The sequence below is a fragment of the Eurypyga helias genome, unplaced genomic scaffold, assembly GCF_000690775.1.
Source record: "Eurypyga helias isolate BGI_N326 unplaced genomic scaffold, ASM69077v1 scaffold8263, whole genome shotgun sequence".
NCBI classification, from domain to species: domain Eukaryota; kingdom Metazoa; phylum Chordata; class Aves; order Eurypygiformes; family Eurypygidae; genus Eurypyga; species Eurypyga helias.
The window spans coordinates 8505-27396 of NW_010239216.1; the positions used below are offsets into that span (position 1 = coordinate 8505).

The 18892-nt window shown below is 43.1% G+C and overlaps 1 protein-coding gene across 1 annotated transcript in view; it reads left to right on the forward strand.

The window, feature by feature from the left end:
* Positions 1-1578: 1578 nt before the first annotated feature.
* APP (amyloid beta (A4) precursor protein) overlaps positions 1579-18892 on the forward strand; it is a gene marked incomplete at its 5' end in the record, with an annotated part of 149423 nt that continues 132109 nt past the window's right edge. The window contains 3 exons of the mRNA XM_010148064.1: positions 1579-1642; positions 1924-1952; positions 7591-7720. Of these exons, the coding sequence (XP_010146366.1) occupies positions 1579-1642; positions 1924-1952; positions 7591-7720 (223 nt within the window). The remainder of the gene's footprint in view (positions 1643-1923; positions 1953-7590; positions 7721-18892) is intronic.

Here is an 18892-nt window from a genome sequence, read left to right on the forward strand (position 1 = left end):
CAGTGCAAGAGGAGAGTCAAAGACAAGGAAGCACGTAAAAGTTGAGATTAAAACTACTTAATAATTGAATATAAATGAAAATTATAGTGATACTAATATTAACAATACTACTACTAGTAAGTAATTAATAGAAAAAAACCCCACATATTAGACAGTGGCTCATCACCTGCCGACCAGCACACAACCAGGTCCCAGAGAAGTGAGAGTTGGAGCCTGAGAGCCCCCAGAATGACAACCGGACCAAGCCAGCTGAGAAAATTAACTCTTTCCTGCCTGAAACCAGCACAGTGTAGATGTGCCTCTGTGGCTGAGAAAGACAGGGTTGAGTGGATGAGCTTTGTCAGGTGTGACAGGGCATAGCTGAAGCAGCAGAGACGTGGCAGAGAAGGAAGGTGTTACTGGTGACCATGAGAGTGTGCTGATGTACCAGAGGTTCACTGGGCCTTAGGGTTATAGCGGGTGTTGTCTCACCTCATTAGCCTGCAGGTCTGATGGAGAGTTATGGTGCTAGAGCAGGTGCACAGAAAGCAAGGGTTAAAAATCATAACTTGAGCCAGCAGTTGCTGAAGAAACAGGCTAAAAGTCAGGGTGTCTGGTTTGAGTGAGTGGGAGCTTAAAGGTAGTAAGTGTTCATAGTTGCATGTGTTGTGTGTGCATTTCAGTGTTTGATTTTTTTTGTAAATAAGAGTTCAGAAGAGTCTCTTACTGCAAGAGTTTGAGGCTCATGTTCTCTTTTTTTCATGGAGGTTTTTAATTTGACATAACTTTAGCCTTTAAGCTATATGACTTTGCAGTGGTACGTAAAAAAAAAAAAAAACCAAAACCCACAAAAAAACCCCCACCACACCAAAAGAAACCTCCCCCAACAACCAACCAGACTAAAAATTCCTGCTTTTCAAGTCCCAGTTCTGAGCTTAGATCATAATGAGTGAAGATTCAAAATTACCTTATGCCTAGACGCTCTACAGTAACGTAGAAAAGTAGTTGTAAAAACTGTAATAAATGAATATTTTGATATGAGACCTGTACAATAACTTCAATCTGCATATAGCTGCCTGCCCGTGGGATGCCTCTACTGATGCTGATCTGGGACAGCTAGGCCTCAGCAGCGTTGCTGCTTCCAAAGTCACGGCTTGGAAAGCTTGCGGAGGGCACTTGTGCATGGACACACAGGAATAATTATTGTGTGTTTCCTCTGCATGGACATGCCAAATGCTTGAAAATGGGTGTAGCACAGCGTGTCTGCTCGTTACTGCTCTGCAGCGACATACCTTTGTAAAATCCTGGGAAGCAGCTAGTTGTTTTGTTTCTTTCTGTGATTTTAACACATTGATTGCTTTGTGCCCTCTGACAGGAAAATCCCCCAGAGCATTTTATTTATATAAAGATATCGCCTGGAAAGGAATAAAAATAATTTTGATCCAATTATAATGTATTAATCTGGAACTGAAGGCTTTTTTTCATAGTTGAAGCATTGTTTAGATATCCTTCAGATACCCTTGCTGTCAAACAATGTTTTCCACAAGCACTTTTAAGACCACACGTCTTTATTCAATGTGTGTTCTTCTGTGCTTGCAGTACATGTTCGCAGACCACTTCACTGAAGCGATTAAAAAACTGTCTGACAATTTAAAGCGCAGAGGTAAATGGTTACCTGTGTCACATCCCTTTCTTTAAGCTGATCAGAGCAGTCAAATGATTCAAGTTGCTAAAGATGCAACTGCTAAAACCAGCCTAACTTTTATTCTATTTACAGTAGTAATTTCTTCTGTGTTTCTTTTATCTGCATGATCAATCCCTTCTAGCGTGGCTATGGTCAGTCTTGCTTTGGATTTTTAATTTAGATACTGTCACTGACCCCCTGAGACAGATTTCAAGCAGAATGCCAGCTCGTAAATACGTGACAGATCTGTGGTGCGTTAGCACTAGTTCTTCAGTGGCGTTGCAGAGAAGCTGGATGATGTGCTCTCGGAGACACTGGGTGCCTTTTTCTCATTGTGAGAGTGAAGAGTTGAGCATTACGTTTGAATTCAAGCTGGCTTCAAAGCCTTGCCGTGCCAGTTGCTGAAGCTTAGGGTAAAAGGAAGATCTAGAAACCAAATGTGTCATCTAATTTAAGCCAAGATACTGTGAGTTGGCACAGCAAACAACTGAAGGATGAAGGAAATGATAATAAGAAAATGTAACCACTTCAGACTGATACAGCATTTGGAGGTGGTTAAACTGATACACATCTCTGATTTGGAACAGTCAGAATTCAAACTGGTGTGGGATGTGCTTTGGAGAAAAATACTAAAGTGTTTCAGTAAAAAATAGCAATTGTTTACATGCTAATTTTGCACCTTAATTTTAAACTTTTTTTTTTTGCCTCTTGTCCAGGTTCTCTACCATCCCTAATTGTTGGTGAACATAGACACCAATTCCTGATTATGACTTTTACATTCTTTAGTCTAAGATGCTGGGCTTAATTTTTTTTTTTAATTCACGTTGAAGTGTAACACCACCCTGTATTTCACAAAGGGTGTGTGTACATGTGTGTACGTGCATGTGTGTGTTTTACCTGTTTCCATGGATGGAGCATGCACCATTAGTAACTCAAGACCATTTGATACTCTGAAACTAAGTCATCTTGTTCCCTTCCCTATGATGATTCTGCTTTTGGACTATACAGGAAAAGATCCTTAAGTTCAAGCAGATGTAAGAATAAATCTGGAACGCTATTTCCAGTCATATACATTATGATACTACTTCAAGATTTATATATACTTATTTCTGTTATTGTTATTTTAATTGTGTAATTAAAAATACAGAAGTAAATTGAAATGGCTCCACTAGCCTCCTAATTGTCATCTAACCTTGTAAACCTTTCACAAACTTATTTGGAAATATGATAATAGTAGCAATATTCTGAATGGTCAGAGTTGCTCTAGAAGATGAGGGGCATAATGAGTAATATCAAGAGATGAAACACTATGCTTTGGAATATAAAAGTCTTAATGTCAGAGATGACCATGTCTCATGTGATTATGCTCAAGTATTACTTCAAGATTGCATCAAGAGGTACAGAGTTCGTTTGCTTCTGCTGAGCATGTATGACTGAGTGAAGAAACCTATTTATATAATCATATATATGAAAGACTGATCTAAAAAAAAAAAGTTTTGTTCTTGGACATTTCAGTTGCATTTAGTGCTGGTGTTTGAGTGCTGGCAGGGGATACCCAGAGGGGCTGTGGGGTCCCCGTCCTTGTGATATTCAAAAGCAAACTGGACATAGTCCTGGGCAGCCAGCTTGAACAGGGGGGTGAGGCCAGACGATCTCTGGAGGTGCCTTCCAACCTCAGCCAGACTGTGATTTTTGTATGGATCAGGGCAGCCATCTGAGACGGCTAGCATTGTTGATAGGACATGTTTTCAAGGATGACTGTGGCAGCTGAGTGGGATTATCCTTGTTAGGTAGGCATTTTCTGTTTTGACAGAGAAACCTCTAGCAGCGGGTAGACTCCTTGGAGAAGCACCCCCACGGTCACAGTTGTTCAGTCTCAATACCCAGCGACTCGCTCTCGTTAGCTATTTGTGTGATAAATTAAGACGTCCAAAAATCTTAAATCTGTGAAGGTGGTTGTGAACTGCAGCCAGGCCTGGCTGTACTAGATGAACTGTTCCTGGAGTTTGAGCGCTTCGTCTGTGCAGGGTGTGTGACCTTGCCATTGCCCTCTGACTCTCTTTTGAACTGTCTGACTTATCCAGGTCCTCCTGATCCGCTGCCCAGCTGAGCCTGGTATCGCGTGCAGGGCCTCACCTGCCCGTGTGCCTGGGAGCCTCTTGCCCGCAGCATACCGCAGGGAGCTTGTGTTGGCCTGTGGCCATCATCCACTGCCCTAGCCGGTCCTTCCTCAAATGGTCTTCCTATACCCTGTGAGTAGCCGGAGGGGCCTGGAGATGCACCCTCCTGCGCTGGCTGTGCCGAAAGGCCTCTTGGATGGTCTTCCTTCCACAGGTGGGATGGAGTGGCTGTGGTGGTGTTGGTGGCCCATCTGCTCCGTTGCTTCTGTCTTCGCTTCTGCCTCCCAACCTTGTATCTTGTTGTTTCTCCCAGATTTGTTTCAAAATAATCCCAAACCTCCTGTTAGGCGACACATTCAATGAGGTTGTTGTAACACTATCACCATTGTATCATCAACACCTTTGTATGCAGACAGGTCAAAGCACCCTTTCTTTCATTAAGCACATCCACGTTTTGGTCCTAAACTTGCGTGTTATCAGACTTGGTAGTGGTGAAAGGGAATGTAACCAGGGTTACAGCGGATGTTCAGTAGCCTGAGTGCTGAAGCCTTTCAGGTTTTCATTTCTGAAGTTAGTATATAGGGAAACTTACTGATGAAAATTTAAGAAAATAAAGATCTAGCTGTAACTTCTGCTTGCCAGTTATAATTTTTAGATTATGTCGGCCTCCATTTCTTCCACTGATTCTTTTAAATACATTAAAGGAATTGCTCTGCAGCAAGTTAGGGTAACATTGGAAGTTTGGGTCTCCTGTAGCCTTCTGGAGCTGCTGTCTGACTCAGGAAGGAGCAATGGCTCATTAGGGACACTATAAATAAATACAAGCCTCATTTTTCTGTGCCACTAAGTAGGTCCCACTTCAATTCGGAGCAAATACCTTATGTAAGTCCAGTGAGAGAAACTTTTCCTCAGCGTGTAGGCATTGCTTGCTTTAACCTATTTATAATGAAATTCAAAGCCTGTTTTCTCTTGTGGAGGGTGGACAGAGCTTTATGTGAACTGTCAAAGGAAATTAGGAGTTTAGTAACTGATGCAGAAACAGAAAAGACGTTTCTTTGTATTTCTTCATCCTTGTTTTTTTGACAAATATTGTTAACTGCTGAGAATTTGGTCCACTGTACTAACTAGAAGTTAAAATTATAGAGTTTGGATGTAGCCAAAATAAGAACATTATATTCGTTTCCTTACCACCCCCAATCTTATCGCTGCAATAAGGATCTACAGTAATAGTTTGCTCTTGCTCATTAGATATTCACCTCAGGAAAACAAGTGTGTCTTTGTTCTCACAGATTGGAATACTCTTTTCTATCGTTTTAAAGCTGTGTACATGTTCCTATGGATGCATAAATTGCTTTGAGATTTTTTCTTAATTTTTTTCACATTCTAGTCCAAGTGTTTTGAACTTTTTTTTTTAGTTGTCTTCATTTAAGACAGTTACTTCCTCTGTACGTGACAAGTGACACTTAACCCTCAGGAATGTTAACATGTCCCCGATGAGAATGTGTCTGTGACAGTGAGTGATATATCAAGCACGTGGTTTGTGATGGCATCTGGCGTTACGTAACCGTGGGCTGAAATTATTCACGTGATGTCTGCGGACGTATGAACTTGGCAGAGTGCAGCATGACGATGCTAAAGGCAGTGTCCAAAGAAAACCAAATCTTTCTGTTGCATCTTGCCCATTAGCTCTGGAGGCAGGTACAGCGCCTTGCGGTGCAGTATTAACACAGCAGTTAAGGTGTGATGTTTCCTGCTGGGGTGGCATCCTAATCCATTTTGGCATTGCTGTAACAAGTCAAAAGCACAAGCATGTGTGCCAAAGGGTTTGGTAGAACTGTGGGGACCCAAGGGAAAAGAGATTGAAGATGAAAGCAGGGCTTTTCTTGAGTTTCCAACCTTGCTGTTTCAGTTCAGAGTTCAGTATTTGAAGCACTGATGGAGCAGGGGGAGCAGCAAGCTCCTCTGGAGCCTCGTTCTGCGAGTAGTGTGAAGAAAGTGGTATGTTTGTGATGTGGATGGTAACAATCAGCTCTCGTCACCTGCTGACAAAAAGAACAAAGCAAAGCTATGGTCTCCTGAGTGTAGGAAGACTTTCACTCTGAGTTTGCCATTCTCCTCTGTGGGCTTCCTCTGAGTGAACTGCATCTCATGTGCTGGGCTAACACAGAAGGCTGCGTCTGAGGCCTCTGCGCACGCTTTAACCAGCCACTGTCATGAGTGGAGGTGCTGTCGGAGCTGGCAAAAACCACGACAAGGCTTCTGGGAAGTGCAGTCAAGAGGTATCTGATTAAAAAATGCTGGTTTGTAATAGAAGGCAAGGGTGATGTTAAATCTCTTTAGCATGAAATGCATTGTTTACATGGTGTTTCTCGCTCTAGTGATTTCCTTGGCATTTTTATTGTACCTGGCCTTGTTTTGTGCATAAAGCTGTTAATATAGTTCAATTTTACAATTATCTTGGCCTGTTTGTCTGTTAATGAAAGTGAGGTCTTCCCAGTACTTCCAATCATGCTTTGATTACTTGCTGTTGTTATCCCGCCCGTGGGCCAGGCCACATTCATTCAAAGACTACTGATGTCAAATCTGAGAATGCTGTATTGATGTTTATTGGTGTCTCTTAAAGTTCAAAACTTTTATTTGAGCTGTAGTTAAATGACCTGCTTGCTTCACTTTTGCCAGAGTTGCATTTTAAACCTTTGGTCAGGGGATTTGAAAAATCAAAAGTGAGAGCCACAGGCTGTGTTAGCAACTAGTGCAGTGCGATGGGAGTTGGAGTGTGGAGTGGAGCAGGTGGGGCTTAGCATCCACGTTGGGCATGCTTTGCCTTGGTTAGCTCTGGCCATCCATGAGGTGTGCTCCAGGAGCACGTCTTCCCATTGGGTTTGTCCATGAGGAATCCAGTTTGCGTGCTCTCAAACCCATCCACAGTGTGAACTGCAGTGGAGTGTGAGGTACCGTGCTCCCGATGAACCAAAATGCACACATAGTTGCCCTTGTAGCAGGTGTTGGGGAGTTGGGTCGGCTCAAAAGGTCAGTGGCTGAGATGGGTCCTTGGCAAAAAGTGGCCAGATAAGGCATTACTGACAGTAAAATTAAGAACAGGGATGTGGTAAAGGGACTGAGATAAAAAGCCAAATATGTAGCTTGATTGAAGCTGCAGCTTGTCAATAAATTAGTCATCCGCTTTGCTGGTGGCATGGTTGCGGGTACAGAAGTGTATTACAGTATTAGAAGCAGATAGGATTTTGATCTCAGCAGTTTAGGGAAGTTGGAAATAGTGTATATTGGTGATGTAAACCTAAACATGAATAACTGATTCAACGGAGAGTTGATACTGTTCAGGCAGCATTGGGAAGGAATTATGATGTTTGTTAAAATGATTGAGATAAACATAAAGGCATGTTAGATATATGGAGATTAGGCCCAAAATATGCAGCTTTGCAAAGAAAGAGACAGCCTAGATGTGGAGGAGAGGGTGTTTTAGCCAACTGCGACACCCCTGTTTAGTTGACCTTTAGCTTAAGCAAATATGATTGCCCAGGTTGTTTTTTGACAGCCAGCTGTTACCACCATTGTATTCTGAGCTGGCTGCCGTATGTTTTTACTGATGAACAAACACACCAGCTTTTCAGGTGAGTGCACGTCCTCATTCCATGAAATAAACACAATACACAGCAGAAAAGGGAGGAGATAGGAAAATGAGGGTTGTATTGTTATATCCATGTTACAAACACGTGTAACAATATTGTGTGACCCAGGGCGCATGCTCTTGCTAACATTTGTCTGTCTTTATACTTTTAACACTAGGTCTACCCTGAATTACAAATCACCAACGTTGTTGAAGCCAACCAGCCAGTTACGATCCAGAACTGGTGCAAGAGGGGATGGAAGCAATGCAATGGCCACCCGCATATTGTGGTTCCCTACAGATGTTTGGGTGAGTGACTGTCAGTCTGGTTTTCCTGCTCTTTGTTTTCAGTCTTTTCATTAAAGAGACAGAGATTCTACATAAATAATCTTTTGTATCTCTATTATCACTTTTTCTGAGGTGGATTTTGTCCAATTTTTTAGTCCTTTGGAACTGCATTGACTAGAGAGAAAATAATTCTGCTCTCCCTGGTACTACTTTTGTGAGCAATTCCAAAGCAGGTTTCCACTTACTCTCCTGACTTCTGTCATTATGTGTTCTCTCCCCTCTTTTCTTTCCATGTAGATATATATGTATGTGTGTGTCCAGCTTACAGCTTTTTCCTTATAAGTTACCCATACTTTCTCTAAAGAAATACTACTTTTTTCCCATTTTTTTGGGTATATCTAGTACTTGGTCTCTTACTGTGAAAGACAGTGGGAATCTGGTTTTATTGAAAGTAACCAAAAGATAGATTATAAAGTGCCCTGTTTCTTCTGCAGCTTTACTTGTCTAGCAGTTGGTTGCTGTTCTCTTCTATGTCCTTGGTGATTTGAACTGATTCACCAGTTTAGAAGAGTGGTTCAGTCTTTTGGGGTTTTTTTTGTTAATCTTTATTTCGCATTTAGCTTTCTGTTGGCATTCAGAAAACAATCGTTGTTGTTTGTTGTTGTGCTTAAAATGTTAATAAAAATGTTTTCTTGAGATTATTCCATGAGCTATTCAAATATGTTACTTTACCAGTGCCATTTGAATTAAAACAAATTATCTGCCTAGTTCCTTGTTTAAATGCTGGAGTTCAAAGTTGGAACTTGTTTTTCTACTAAGCCAGGGCAGCTAAAATATTGTGTAGATAGCAACTCAGTTATTCCTTGAAATAAATAATGAAAAAAAAATCCAGGCCATACACATTCTTCCTATAATTTTGTTCATTTGTGTAGAATTGGTTAAACACATGGCACGCTCTACCTGATGCCCAAGCATGCTACCACTTTGGTCAGAGGTGCCAAAACAGCAGGTGTGCAAAAATCTGTACTAAGAAGTACGAATCTGGGAAATTTTACTGTTCAGCAAAGTATCTGGATCTGATCTTTGTTTGTATGGATAGGAAATAGGTGTTTCTAAACTTGTGGTGTATTGTTGTTGATGCTACTGCAGGTAAGAATGACTAGGTTATTCTGGGCAAAAGTGTTTAAGGAGAACCCAAATTCAGGCCTCTTGGTTGACTAATCTGAATACTCCCTGCGGGAAGGAACCTCCTGCTTGTGTGTTTTCCAGACTTCTACCTGAGTTGAGTTGGGATCACTTCCACCAACATTTTTAACACTAAAAGGAACATGCTCTTCTACCCATTTGTTGCTGTGTTTTCTTTAGTTTTCTATAGTCAAGATCGACACGACAAGCTGATGTTTCTATGACCTGGTAGAGTCAGATAAGCAACTTGTGATAGGTAGGGCAGAACTGCAGCCTCACCTAGCTTCATCATGATCTATTTGATTTAGATTCCATGTGACTGCACTCGCACTAATTAGAGATGTGACAGACGAAGATCAGACCCGTGGAACTATAAAAACTAATTTGTATTATTTATTGTATTGTCATGATAAACAGCTCTGAATTATGATCAGGGAACTGTTATGCACAGGACTCTCTATATTTATGTAGATTTGGTCAGTGCCCTGGAGAACTTACAACCTAATTTAACATAAAAGACAATGTCATCACAAGAACAAATGAATATAAATTGGCCATGAATAAATTTAATTTGGACATTATAAGGAAGCTTCTGCAAGAGCAAGGAGCCCCAGCAGCCTTCTGGTAAAAGGAATAAGGAGTCTAGTAATTTAGAAGGAAGTTCATAAATTTATGAGCAGGACTACATGTAGTTTCCTGCAGGAGTGAGGAACTCGGCTTGGGACTTTCAGGGTGTCGTTCCTGAGCTGCTGTTTGGAATGAAAAACTGTCGGGAGTTGAATGTCTGCTGTTGTAGGTAGCAAGGTAGCCTTTGCTTGCTGGAGGCAAACATTTTAAAGACATTTAAGCACCTCATGCCATTTAATGCTTTGCCCTTTCCTCCTATTTTCTATTCTAAAATCCCCCTATATGCTATTTGTTGTCTGATTTCCTTGTAATTGAGGCTTACACCTTTGTGTCTGCCTGTATTTGTGTCTCTTGTCTTTCTCCTATGCTGCCATTCATCTTTTGACCCTGACTACAATAAAACTAATAGGAACAAAACCCTTGGATACTGATGTTCCCAAGAGTTACTGGGGGAAGAGCAGCCACATAATTACTTTCACTGGAGGGAAAATGGTGAATGTGGCCATTACCTGTCATTTCTCCATCAAGCAGCCCTCTGCTTGTTGTGTATGGTTAAAGCTGGACTTCGAGTGGGGTGAAATTGCATTAGCTGAGGAGGCTGGAGGAATGAGTCAATTTCCTGGGAGGAAAATGTGAGGCTGGGAGTACAGCCCATCATGGGAAGTGGGGTTTGCTTAGTACCCAGCGGTGGGGTGTTCATCTGTTGCTGGCAGCCCAAGTTGGCTCTCCTGTTGGCTCACTACCTTTGTAGTGGTGAAGCTGGTAATGAGATGCGGAAGTCTTGAAGGGGAAGAGAAGTGTCTTTTGGGTTTTTTAATGAGCGCTGTTCATTTACTTTTCCTGTTGGACAGGTACCCTTTTAATTTATTGCTTTGATTTTTCTGTAGTCTAAACGTTGTGGTCAAATTCCTTGAATACTCTTGCTGCCTTGTATGTCAGAGGGGTTGACTGTAGGCAGGGAAGGTGTTTGAATTCACACTGTCAGTGTCTCATGGCTTTGACAGATTATCTTCCTTAATAATTTTATGCAGTATCATATTGGCTTTTTATTTTGGTAACTAATCTTACAGCCTGCACAGACAGCTCAGCATGAGGATTTTATTAATTATCACCGTAAGCAGTTTTATGTTTGCTTGGGATACTTCTTCCTAAATCTCACTTGTTATAGAGTTAGGGAGTCCTGAGAGCTTTTCCATCTTTCTCTCCTGCTAGTACTATTTCAGTGTTAAAAGATACCTTTTTTTTTAAAAAGTTGGATCTTGCCTGTCAGCTCTGCATGTGCTTCTGCTATCCTTGGTGTGGTAGCTGGTAGTGGGCAGGTTCACAAGTCAGGCACTGGCAATGCCCACTCCTCAGTAATGTTAGTGCAAGTGGACCCTTTGTGTAGACCAAGGTGAAGTCCACTGATTGGTAAGAATTAAGATGCCAAAAGAAAGTTTGGCAGTGAGCAGCTGATTGCAGGGTTGAGTCCTTGCTGTAAGAATCGCCTTCAGTATCTTGAGTCAGCTTAGAGTTTGTTACATCTTGACATTTGTTTTCCACAGAGGTGAGAAACAGTGAGTGACAGAAATGTCTGCTTTCAGGCCAGAGCATCTTCACTGTCCATTTGCATCCCAGTCTTCAGCCGAGGCTTTCCGGGACACGTAGAGAGCATGTCACTGCAGCGCCTGGCGGCTCCGTTAGCTTTCTCTCTGAGATGTGTGCATGTTGGTATTTATGGCAGCTATTTGTAGCGGTGTACTTTAGTAATATTGATCAGATTTATTAGATTACACAGCTTCATATTTTCTTAAGTGGATGCATGAAAGCAATAATTTAAATAAGGCAAAATGAAATCCCCTTATTTGTGTCAGCCATATGTCTTTGCAATGACCACATAAATATGACCCCAAAAAATGTTCTAATTGCACCCCCTCCCCCCCCTCCCCAGTCATTACTGGTTTAATTTATTTTTAAGATATGGTTTTGTGCCTGTGTACACAAAACTGCAGGCTTTGAGAAAATGTTCTTGTGCAGTAAATCTGGTTTACTGGTGTATTCACTGCATGCTTCCAGGGACACGGGATTACTGTACAGCTTCAGTTCGTTGAAGGGAGTAAAATTCACTGTTGACTACATTTTAGTTCCCTTTCTGAACACACAAGTTTTGATATGAATGCCTAGCTAATTATACCAAAAAACCCACCAAGGTTGTGCCTGGAATGAATGATTTAAATAGAGATACACGTAATTGACTGTTCTTTCGATTTACCTGGTAGTTTACTTGCAGTTTTAACTGTGGGATTTTTCCACACAAGTGTGTGAAATGCCTGTTTACTTCTGCTCTGTGGCAGTACTTGCTATTTATTTTTCCCCCCTCTCTCGCTCACTGCCTAGTGAACCTATTTCTGACTGCAAGGGCAAAGCTCTTCTGGATATTTTGGAAGCACTTTCCACTGGCTTTTCCTTGCAGTACCTAATTAACAGAATGACATTAAATAATTGTCTGGGAGTTTTCCTGTCCCTGCTAGTTTAGCTATCCGCCTCCAGCTTGCCTAGGTCTCCACTCAGCCAAGTGAGTGATGCAGACAAGCCTCACACTGCACTTTTTTCCTAATATAAAAAGTGCACTTAGTTTCAGCCTACACATGTCTATTTTCTGACAGCACTAGCTGACAGGAAGGAGTTGGGCTGACAATCTGTATTCCTTAGCAGGGACACCACGGGTAGCGAAATCCTAGGCACTGTGAAAGGCACAACTGTTCGTTGGGAGGAATTCTTTCATTTCTCTTCTCTGCTCCCTCATAGACAATATCCCTGCCTACTAGTGGTATTTTTGGTATGGTGCTGGCGGGCGGAGGAGAAAGCCCTGCCTGCACGGGCTAGGCACGTGTCTCTGTGAAACCGCAGGCGCTGCAGGGATGTCAAGGTGTCCTAACACACTGGCTTCCTTCCACTGCAGCAAAGCCTTGGCAGGTGCTCCCTAGCCTCATCCTTGCCCAGGTCCAAAACCTGGCTGCAGGCTGGCAGCTCTTCGGCCTTGTGCCAGCGGTCACTTTTGTCCTGTTTCTGTACCCTCGCAGGTGAGCTAATTGAAGCAAGCTTTTAGGGCTTCAGTTCATCAAGGGTGCTCTTAAATGTGCTGCTGTGCAGTGGCATAATTAAAAGCATGCCCTGATAGATGTCATTGAACAGAAACAGTTTTCCCTGCGTAGCTGAACCCTGTTGGCCCAAATGTTGTGGGCAGCTTCCATAACAGAGAAGAAAGTGGCTGTTAAGCATCAGTTGGGTTACTGGTCATTCATATGAACAATAACGAGTTCATTTTTTTATTCTAACTCTAAGCAACTGTATTGACTGGTGGTTTATAGCTTTGTCTCCAAGTGTTTTCTTTGCAGAGCAGGACTGTATAAACTGTTGAAGTGGCCTTTGGCTGGTTTCAGGGAAAAAAATATCATCAGTTGGAGGAAGAGGTGGTGACTGGGCAGAGAAATCCTGAATGAGTTCACCCACCAGAAGCACAAAAACTTCCTCAGGCAGTCATGGATCTGTTTCCGGAGGCTTCCACCTCCTCATGAGCCAAACGTCAGTTCTGCTGTTGGTTTAGCTGAATCCCAGCTGAAGGCATGGAAACCTTGAAGAGACAAAGCAAAACTAGCATTCTGGTAGTGACCTGAATGTGCCTTTATGCATGACTAAGAGTAAAATATAAAACGTCTTGGTTTTGTATGATAGGCCCAGAAGAAATAAATATGAGCTTGTGTATTTCGGTGTATTTTTAGGGTGTTTACTTGTTTGGTGAAAGCAGTAAGGTTTTAATAGAAAAGGATTTGTGGAACAGGTCAAAACACAAACTTCTTGAGATCTTAAACATAACAGCTGTGGAGATCTTCTAATAAAACAGTAAAAAAAATTCCTTATAGGCAAATATTGGAAATGAGGGGTTTGTTTCTTCACAGTGGAGGAAGGAAGCCAGAACAGGTGATACATACACCTCAGGAACAGCTCACAGGAACCAGTCACTGATAGTGAAAGTCGTCTTCATAGCTGCCTCTTTTTTTACCCTTACCTGAGATTTCTGTCACTGAACTGAAAGCAGCGGTAAGATGTCATCCTGAACACCTCCCGGCCTCAGAGGAGGATTGAATGTTGCCAGCAGATTTGATGCAGTTGTTAGCTGCAGAGGAAGAGTCAGTGATGGGAATGGCTGGGTATTTCTGTATGGTGCTAGGGAAGATCCTGGAAATGGATTTCGTTGAGCCTGTTTTGGGGGGTGGTGTGCTTCCTTGAGGTGCTGAACTCTTATTGGACTTGTCAGTGAGTATGATATTGAGGAAGAGGCTTTCTCAGTTGTTTTTTAAAGGAGTAGGTAGGCAAATGGATAGCATGTCTACTTTGATTTTTCAAAAGAAATTTAACAAGGTCCATTACCAGAAGCTATTAAAGAAATTAATCTACCACGGAATAGAAGAGAAAACTCTTATGTGTCAAAATAAGAAGAAAGATAAAAAAAGACAGGAATTAATGGTCCATCCTCAAGGTGGAGAAAGGTCACCAGTAAGATCTCAAGGGATCAGTTCTTGTGCCTGTGACATTCAAAATATTTGTGGTGATTCGAAAAAGAGGGTAAACTGGGAGGTGACCTGTTTGATGATGACACGAAGTTATTCAGGGTAGCATTAATAAAGTGTACTGGGTTTGAGTGGCAAAGTTTTGGTAGCGGAGGGTAGTGCCAATGCCAGCCAGCTCCAAGACGGACCTGCCCGTCAGCGAAGGTGGTAGCGCCTGTGTTGTATTTTAAACAAAGCCGGAGCGGGGTGGGGGTGTATGGAGAAGAGCAATTGCAGCCAGGGAGAGAGGGAAAGAAAGGTAAGTGAGAGGAACAGCTCTGCAGACTCCCAGGTCAATGGAGAAGGGAGGGGAGGACGTGCTCCAGGTGCCAGAGCAGAGATTCCTCAGCAGCCCGTGGTGCAGACCACGGTGAGGCTGGCTGTGTTCTGCAGCTGTGGAGGGTCACGGGGGAGCACAGACCCACCTGCAGCGGGGGAGCACAGCCCCACCTGCAGCCTGGGGAGGACCCCAGGGGGATGCCTGAAGGAGACTGACCCCATGGGCAGCCCACACTGGAGCAGGCTATTGGCAGGACCTGTGACCCTGTGGATAGAAGGGAGCCCAGGCTGGAGCAGGTTTGCTGACAGGACTTGTGACCCCAGGGGGACCCAGGCTGGATCAGGCTGCTCCTGAAGGACTGCACTCCACAGAAGGGACCCACGCTGGAGCAGTTCATGGAGAACTATAGCCTGTGGGAGGGACTCAAGTTGTAGAAGTAGGTAGGGAACTGTCTCCTGTGGGAAGGACACCACACTGGAGCAGGGTGAAAGTGTGAGGAGTCCTCCCTACCCTGAGGAGGATAGAGCAGCAGCAATGTGTGGTGAACTGACCAGTGTCCCCTTCCTCATCCTCCTGTGCTTCTCAGGGGTGAGAGGTAGAGAAATTGGGAGTGAAGTTGAGTCTGGGAAGAAGGGGGGGGGGGGGAAGGTGTTTTAGGATTTGGGTTCCATTCTTTTGTACTCATGATTTGATTGGCAATAAATCAAACTACTTTTCCCCAAATTGAGTCTGTTTGCCCTTGACTGTAATGAGTGAGTAGTATCTCCTTTGTCCTTATCTTGACCCATAAGCCTTTCCTTATATTTTTCTCTCCCGTGCCCAGCTGAGGACGACAGTGATAGAGCAGCTGTGGGGGGGCACCTGGCCTCCAGCCAGAGTCAGCCCACCACATAAAGGCAAACTGGAGAATTTCAGACCAGTGTTTGGTTGACTGGAGGGAAAATGGCAGGTGAAAATTGATGTAGTAAAGGCAGTGTACATGGGAGAAGCACATAATAAATTAATCCTACCTTAGTGTATATGGTGATACTGTGAGTAGCCTCTAACTTCTCAGGACTGAGACCGTGGGTATTAATGGCTTTGTGAAAACATAAGTTCTTCAGTGCCAAAAAAGGCAGTTTTAGGGATTATTAGGAAAGGAATGGGGAGCAAGATGTAGAACAAAGCTCTACTACTGTGCCAATTATGTGCTTATGTGTATTTCTGCAGTTCTGGTCTTCCTCATAAGAAATATATAGTAGAAATCAAAGAGTTTAAAGAGTGATGGTGAGGGCTTGAAATATGATATAGCCCCTGTCGAAGAAATGACACACTAGATTAGGACTTTCCAGCATAGAAAGATGCCTGGAGGTTTCACAGTGCTCTGTGAAGTCATGAGTAGCTTGGAGAGGTTGGATGAGGAATGGTCATTCACCTGACCTTTCACGGTGAGACCTCGGGTTATCAAATGAGACTTTCAGGCTCCAGGCAAATGGAAGTCACTGTACAACTATGTTTTACTGTACAGTGTGTATATGAGCTCCTCATCCCTCTGCCACAGTGTCTTGTGGATGCTGAGTGCTTACAAAGGTCGAAGGCCCAGGTCAGTTCAATGCGGGATGACTCATGAGGTGTTAGGGACCTTAGTCTTGCGTCTTTGGAGGTGGTGGTGAAACACTGCTTTGGGGACATGTTGCCACGTGTTTTTCTACACTTTACACCCTTTTCTGATGTTCTGTTTCAGGTACCTGCTATTGACCACTTGAGCTAAGAAGTGATTTTGGACTGAGATAGGCATTCTTCTGCTTACATGGGTTGCTTCCCCATATCAGAGCGCTTGCCATCAGACTTCTTAGCCTTCTCACGCCTAACCTGCTCCTCTCCTGCTTTCCTGTATCTCCAAGGGCTGCTGGCTCCATCCTGCTCTTGTTACTGAGTGTCTCTCACTCCAGGTTCTCCAGCCTCACTCCCTTCTTTGGGTGACCAGGCAGTACTGTCTTGTCCATCACCATTCCACTGAAGTCTCCTTGCCCCCAGGCACTGATATTTCTTCACCTCTCCTTTCCTAATGTGTAATCCTCCTCTTAGCTCAGCATCCATCCTCTCAGCATGTTGTCTTCTGCTTCCCCTCAGCATCTGCTATCCAAACCAGTCTTGCATCTGCTTCCCAGCTCTTCATCAGCTCAGCCGTGCGTCTCCACTCATTTCACCTCTCGCTTGATGGTACCTGAGCCAGGCAGACAGAGAGAGACTCTGATCCTTCCTGAGAGCAATGTGATCGGTCTGTTCTAGCACAAAGGCAAGGTAGCACTTGAGGGGAAAAAATACCCTTCTGTCACAGCTAAAACGTGCTCTGGGTTCTGAGTGATAAGCTGTTTGTGCACACCTGTCAGTGCCTCATCGGACATATAGAAAGGTGTATCTGTCAGTGCTTCACTGGACCCAAAGAAAGGTATAATTGACTCAACTGAATTTCTGGTAGCATTATATATTTAATTAATATATTAAAAAAATATATAAATATTTTTCAGAGTGCAATAAGAATTTGCTTTAATAAAATGATCTCAATTATGATTGTTAATAGGCACAGACTGAGGGTTGTTTCTGATGGTGCTTCATTTTGTGTTGAAGGAAGACCCCGTTGCTCTGTCAGATGATATAGCTGCTGTGAGATACTCTACTTAAAGCTTGGCTAAACTGAGAAAATTGCATTGTGTAACAAATGGCCATTGGTTTCTCCTTTGGTGGTATTTGATGAATGTTTTAAATTGTCTTTAACTTCCCTTTTTCAGTGAAACATACAGTGGTTGCATGTTTCTTTACAGCTGCATTTAATTCTTCTAAAACAACCAAAAAACCCCAACAAACCCCCCACCTTAAATCCTTAAGATTTTTTTTTTCCCTCCACTGCTATTTCTGTCTTGTATGTAGCTTCTAGCATTGCATGAGGTGAAGATTTCTTTAGTCTTTATTTGAAGTCTATCTTCTAGGCAGGATGGAAGAACATTATTGTCTGTAAGTGCTGGTGGTGATCTTCCTGTCCCTCAAATCCAACATCCCAACTGATTAAACCAGGGAAACTCAGTAATAATGTTTCAGGCTTGAAATCCAGAAGAGAAAAAGCCGCAGTAGTGGGCAGAACTTCGGGAAGGAGTGTCTTGGTGTGGAACTGCATTTCCAAAGCCTTGCGGGAGAGTGGATTAGGCTCGTGATGTTTTTTAAATGCCCGTTTCTTGCTGGAGGCTGCACTGTCCTCTGCCTCGTGTACATGGGAAATAGGGAGCAAAGCAACAGTTCCGCCTGATGGTTACTTTGTGCAGAAGCAAATGGGTGAATTCTTTGGGAACACTGGGTGCAGTTCCTAGGGTTTTGTCCTTGAGTATGTCTGTTAACTGCTTCCAGGGTCCCCTTGGCTCTGGACACAGCTGAGCCCCCTTCTCCTTTCATGAAACCTGAAGTGGCAGTGCTTCCAGGGTATCAGCAGCCTCTGAACAAAGCTGTTATTGTGCACCTGGAGTTGCAGGGTATGTCTGTGCTGGGGTTTTTGAACAAAGCTGTTATTGTGCACCTGGAGTTGCAGGGTATGTCTGTGCTGGGGTTTTTTGCTTACTTGCAACAGTATTGTTGTGCCCATACAATGCAGAGATGGCCTTGCACTTTAACTCTGTTGCTTAGAATTTAAGTTCTAAAGTGGTTTCTAGATTTGGGATTTTTTTTTTTATTTCACAGTACTTTCACCAATATGTCAGAACTACTTTTCATAAAAAATGTGGGTTTTAGCACAGTAAAATGGCTCTTTTTTTATCAACCATATCAACAACATTTAGAAAAAAGCCTCTATAAGCACTACAGCCGACAGTGTATGTATTATTTTTTGTTGTCAGAGTGCTGCTGTGAATTAATCTCCGTATTTGCCTTTAATTTAGGCAGGCAAAATCCTGTATGTAATGATTTAAGTGGCTTTCTTTGAAAGGTGTTTTGTCCTCTCTCCTAAGAGACTTTAGACATTTGTTTGTAAACATACCCTTCCATTCTCATCCTTAGCAGATAAGCCTGGCTTTTGGGGAAAGTCTGTGTCAGAGAGCTCATCTGTAACCTTGGAAAAGCGTCTGCAAAATGACTTTCAGTGAGTGTAGGAAGGAACTTGGTTAATTTTCAGTAAAGTATTTCTCATTTAGGGCACATTGCCCTTCAGGCAAAGAGGACTGATAAAGCTAGTACTTAGGATGTGACAGCACAGCGCTTAGCATTTATCCGCCCTGAAAGGATAAATTGCCCATGACTGGCAAGGGGAGGCATGGCAGCATTAAAGGGCTGCACGAGAAGTGCTGGAAGTCGCTCCAGTCTAGCACACGTTCATCCATCGTGCCTCAGGGAGAAGGAGAGGTATGGCGTCACATACCCAGCAACGTTCCCATGAAATGGTGAGCTGGGATTCAAGGTCTGCATCCACAGAGCTGTGCTGGGATGACACCAGCCGTCTTCCTGCTGGACAGATGGATCACTGTGCTCGGAGTATGTCCCTAGGGAAAG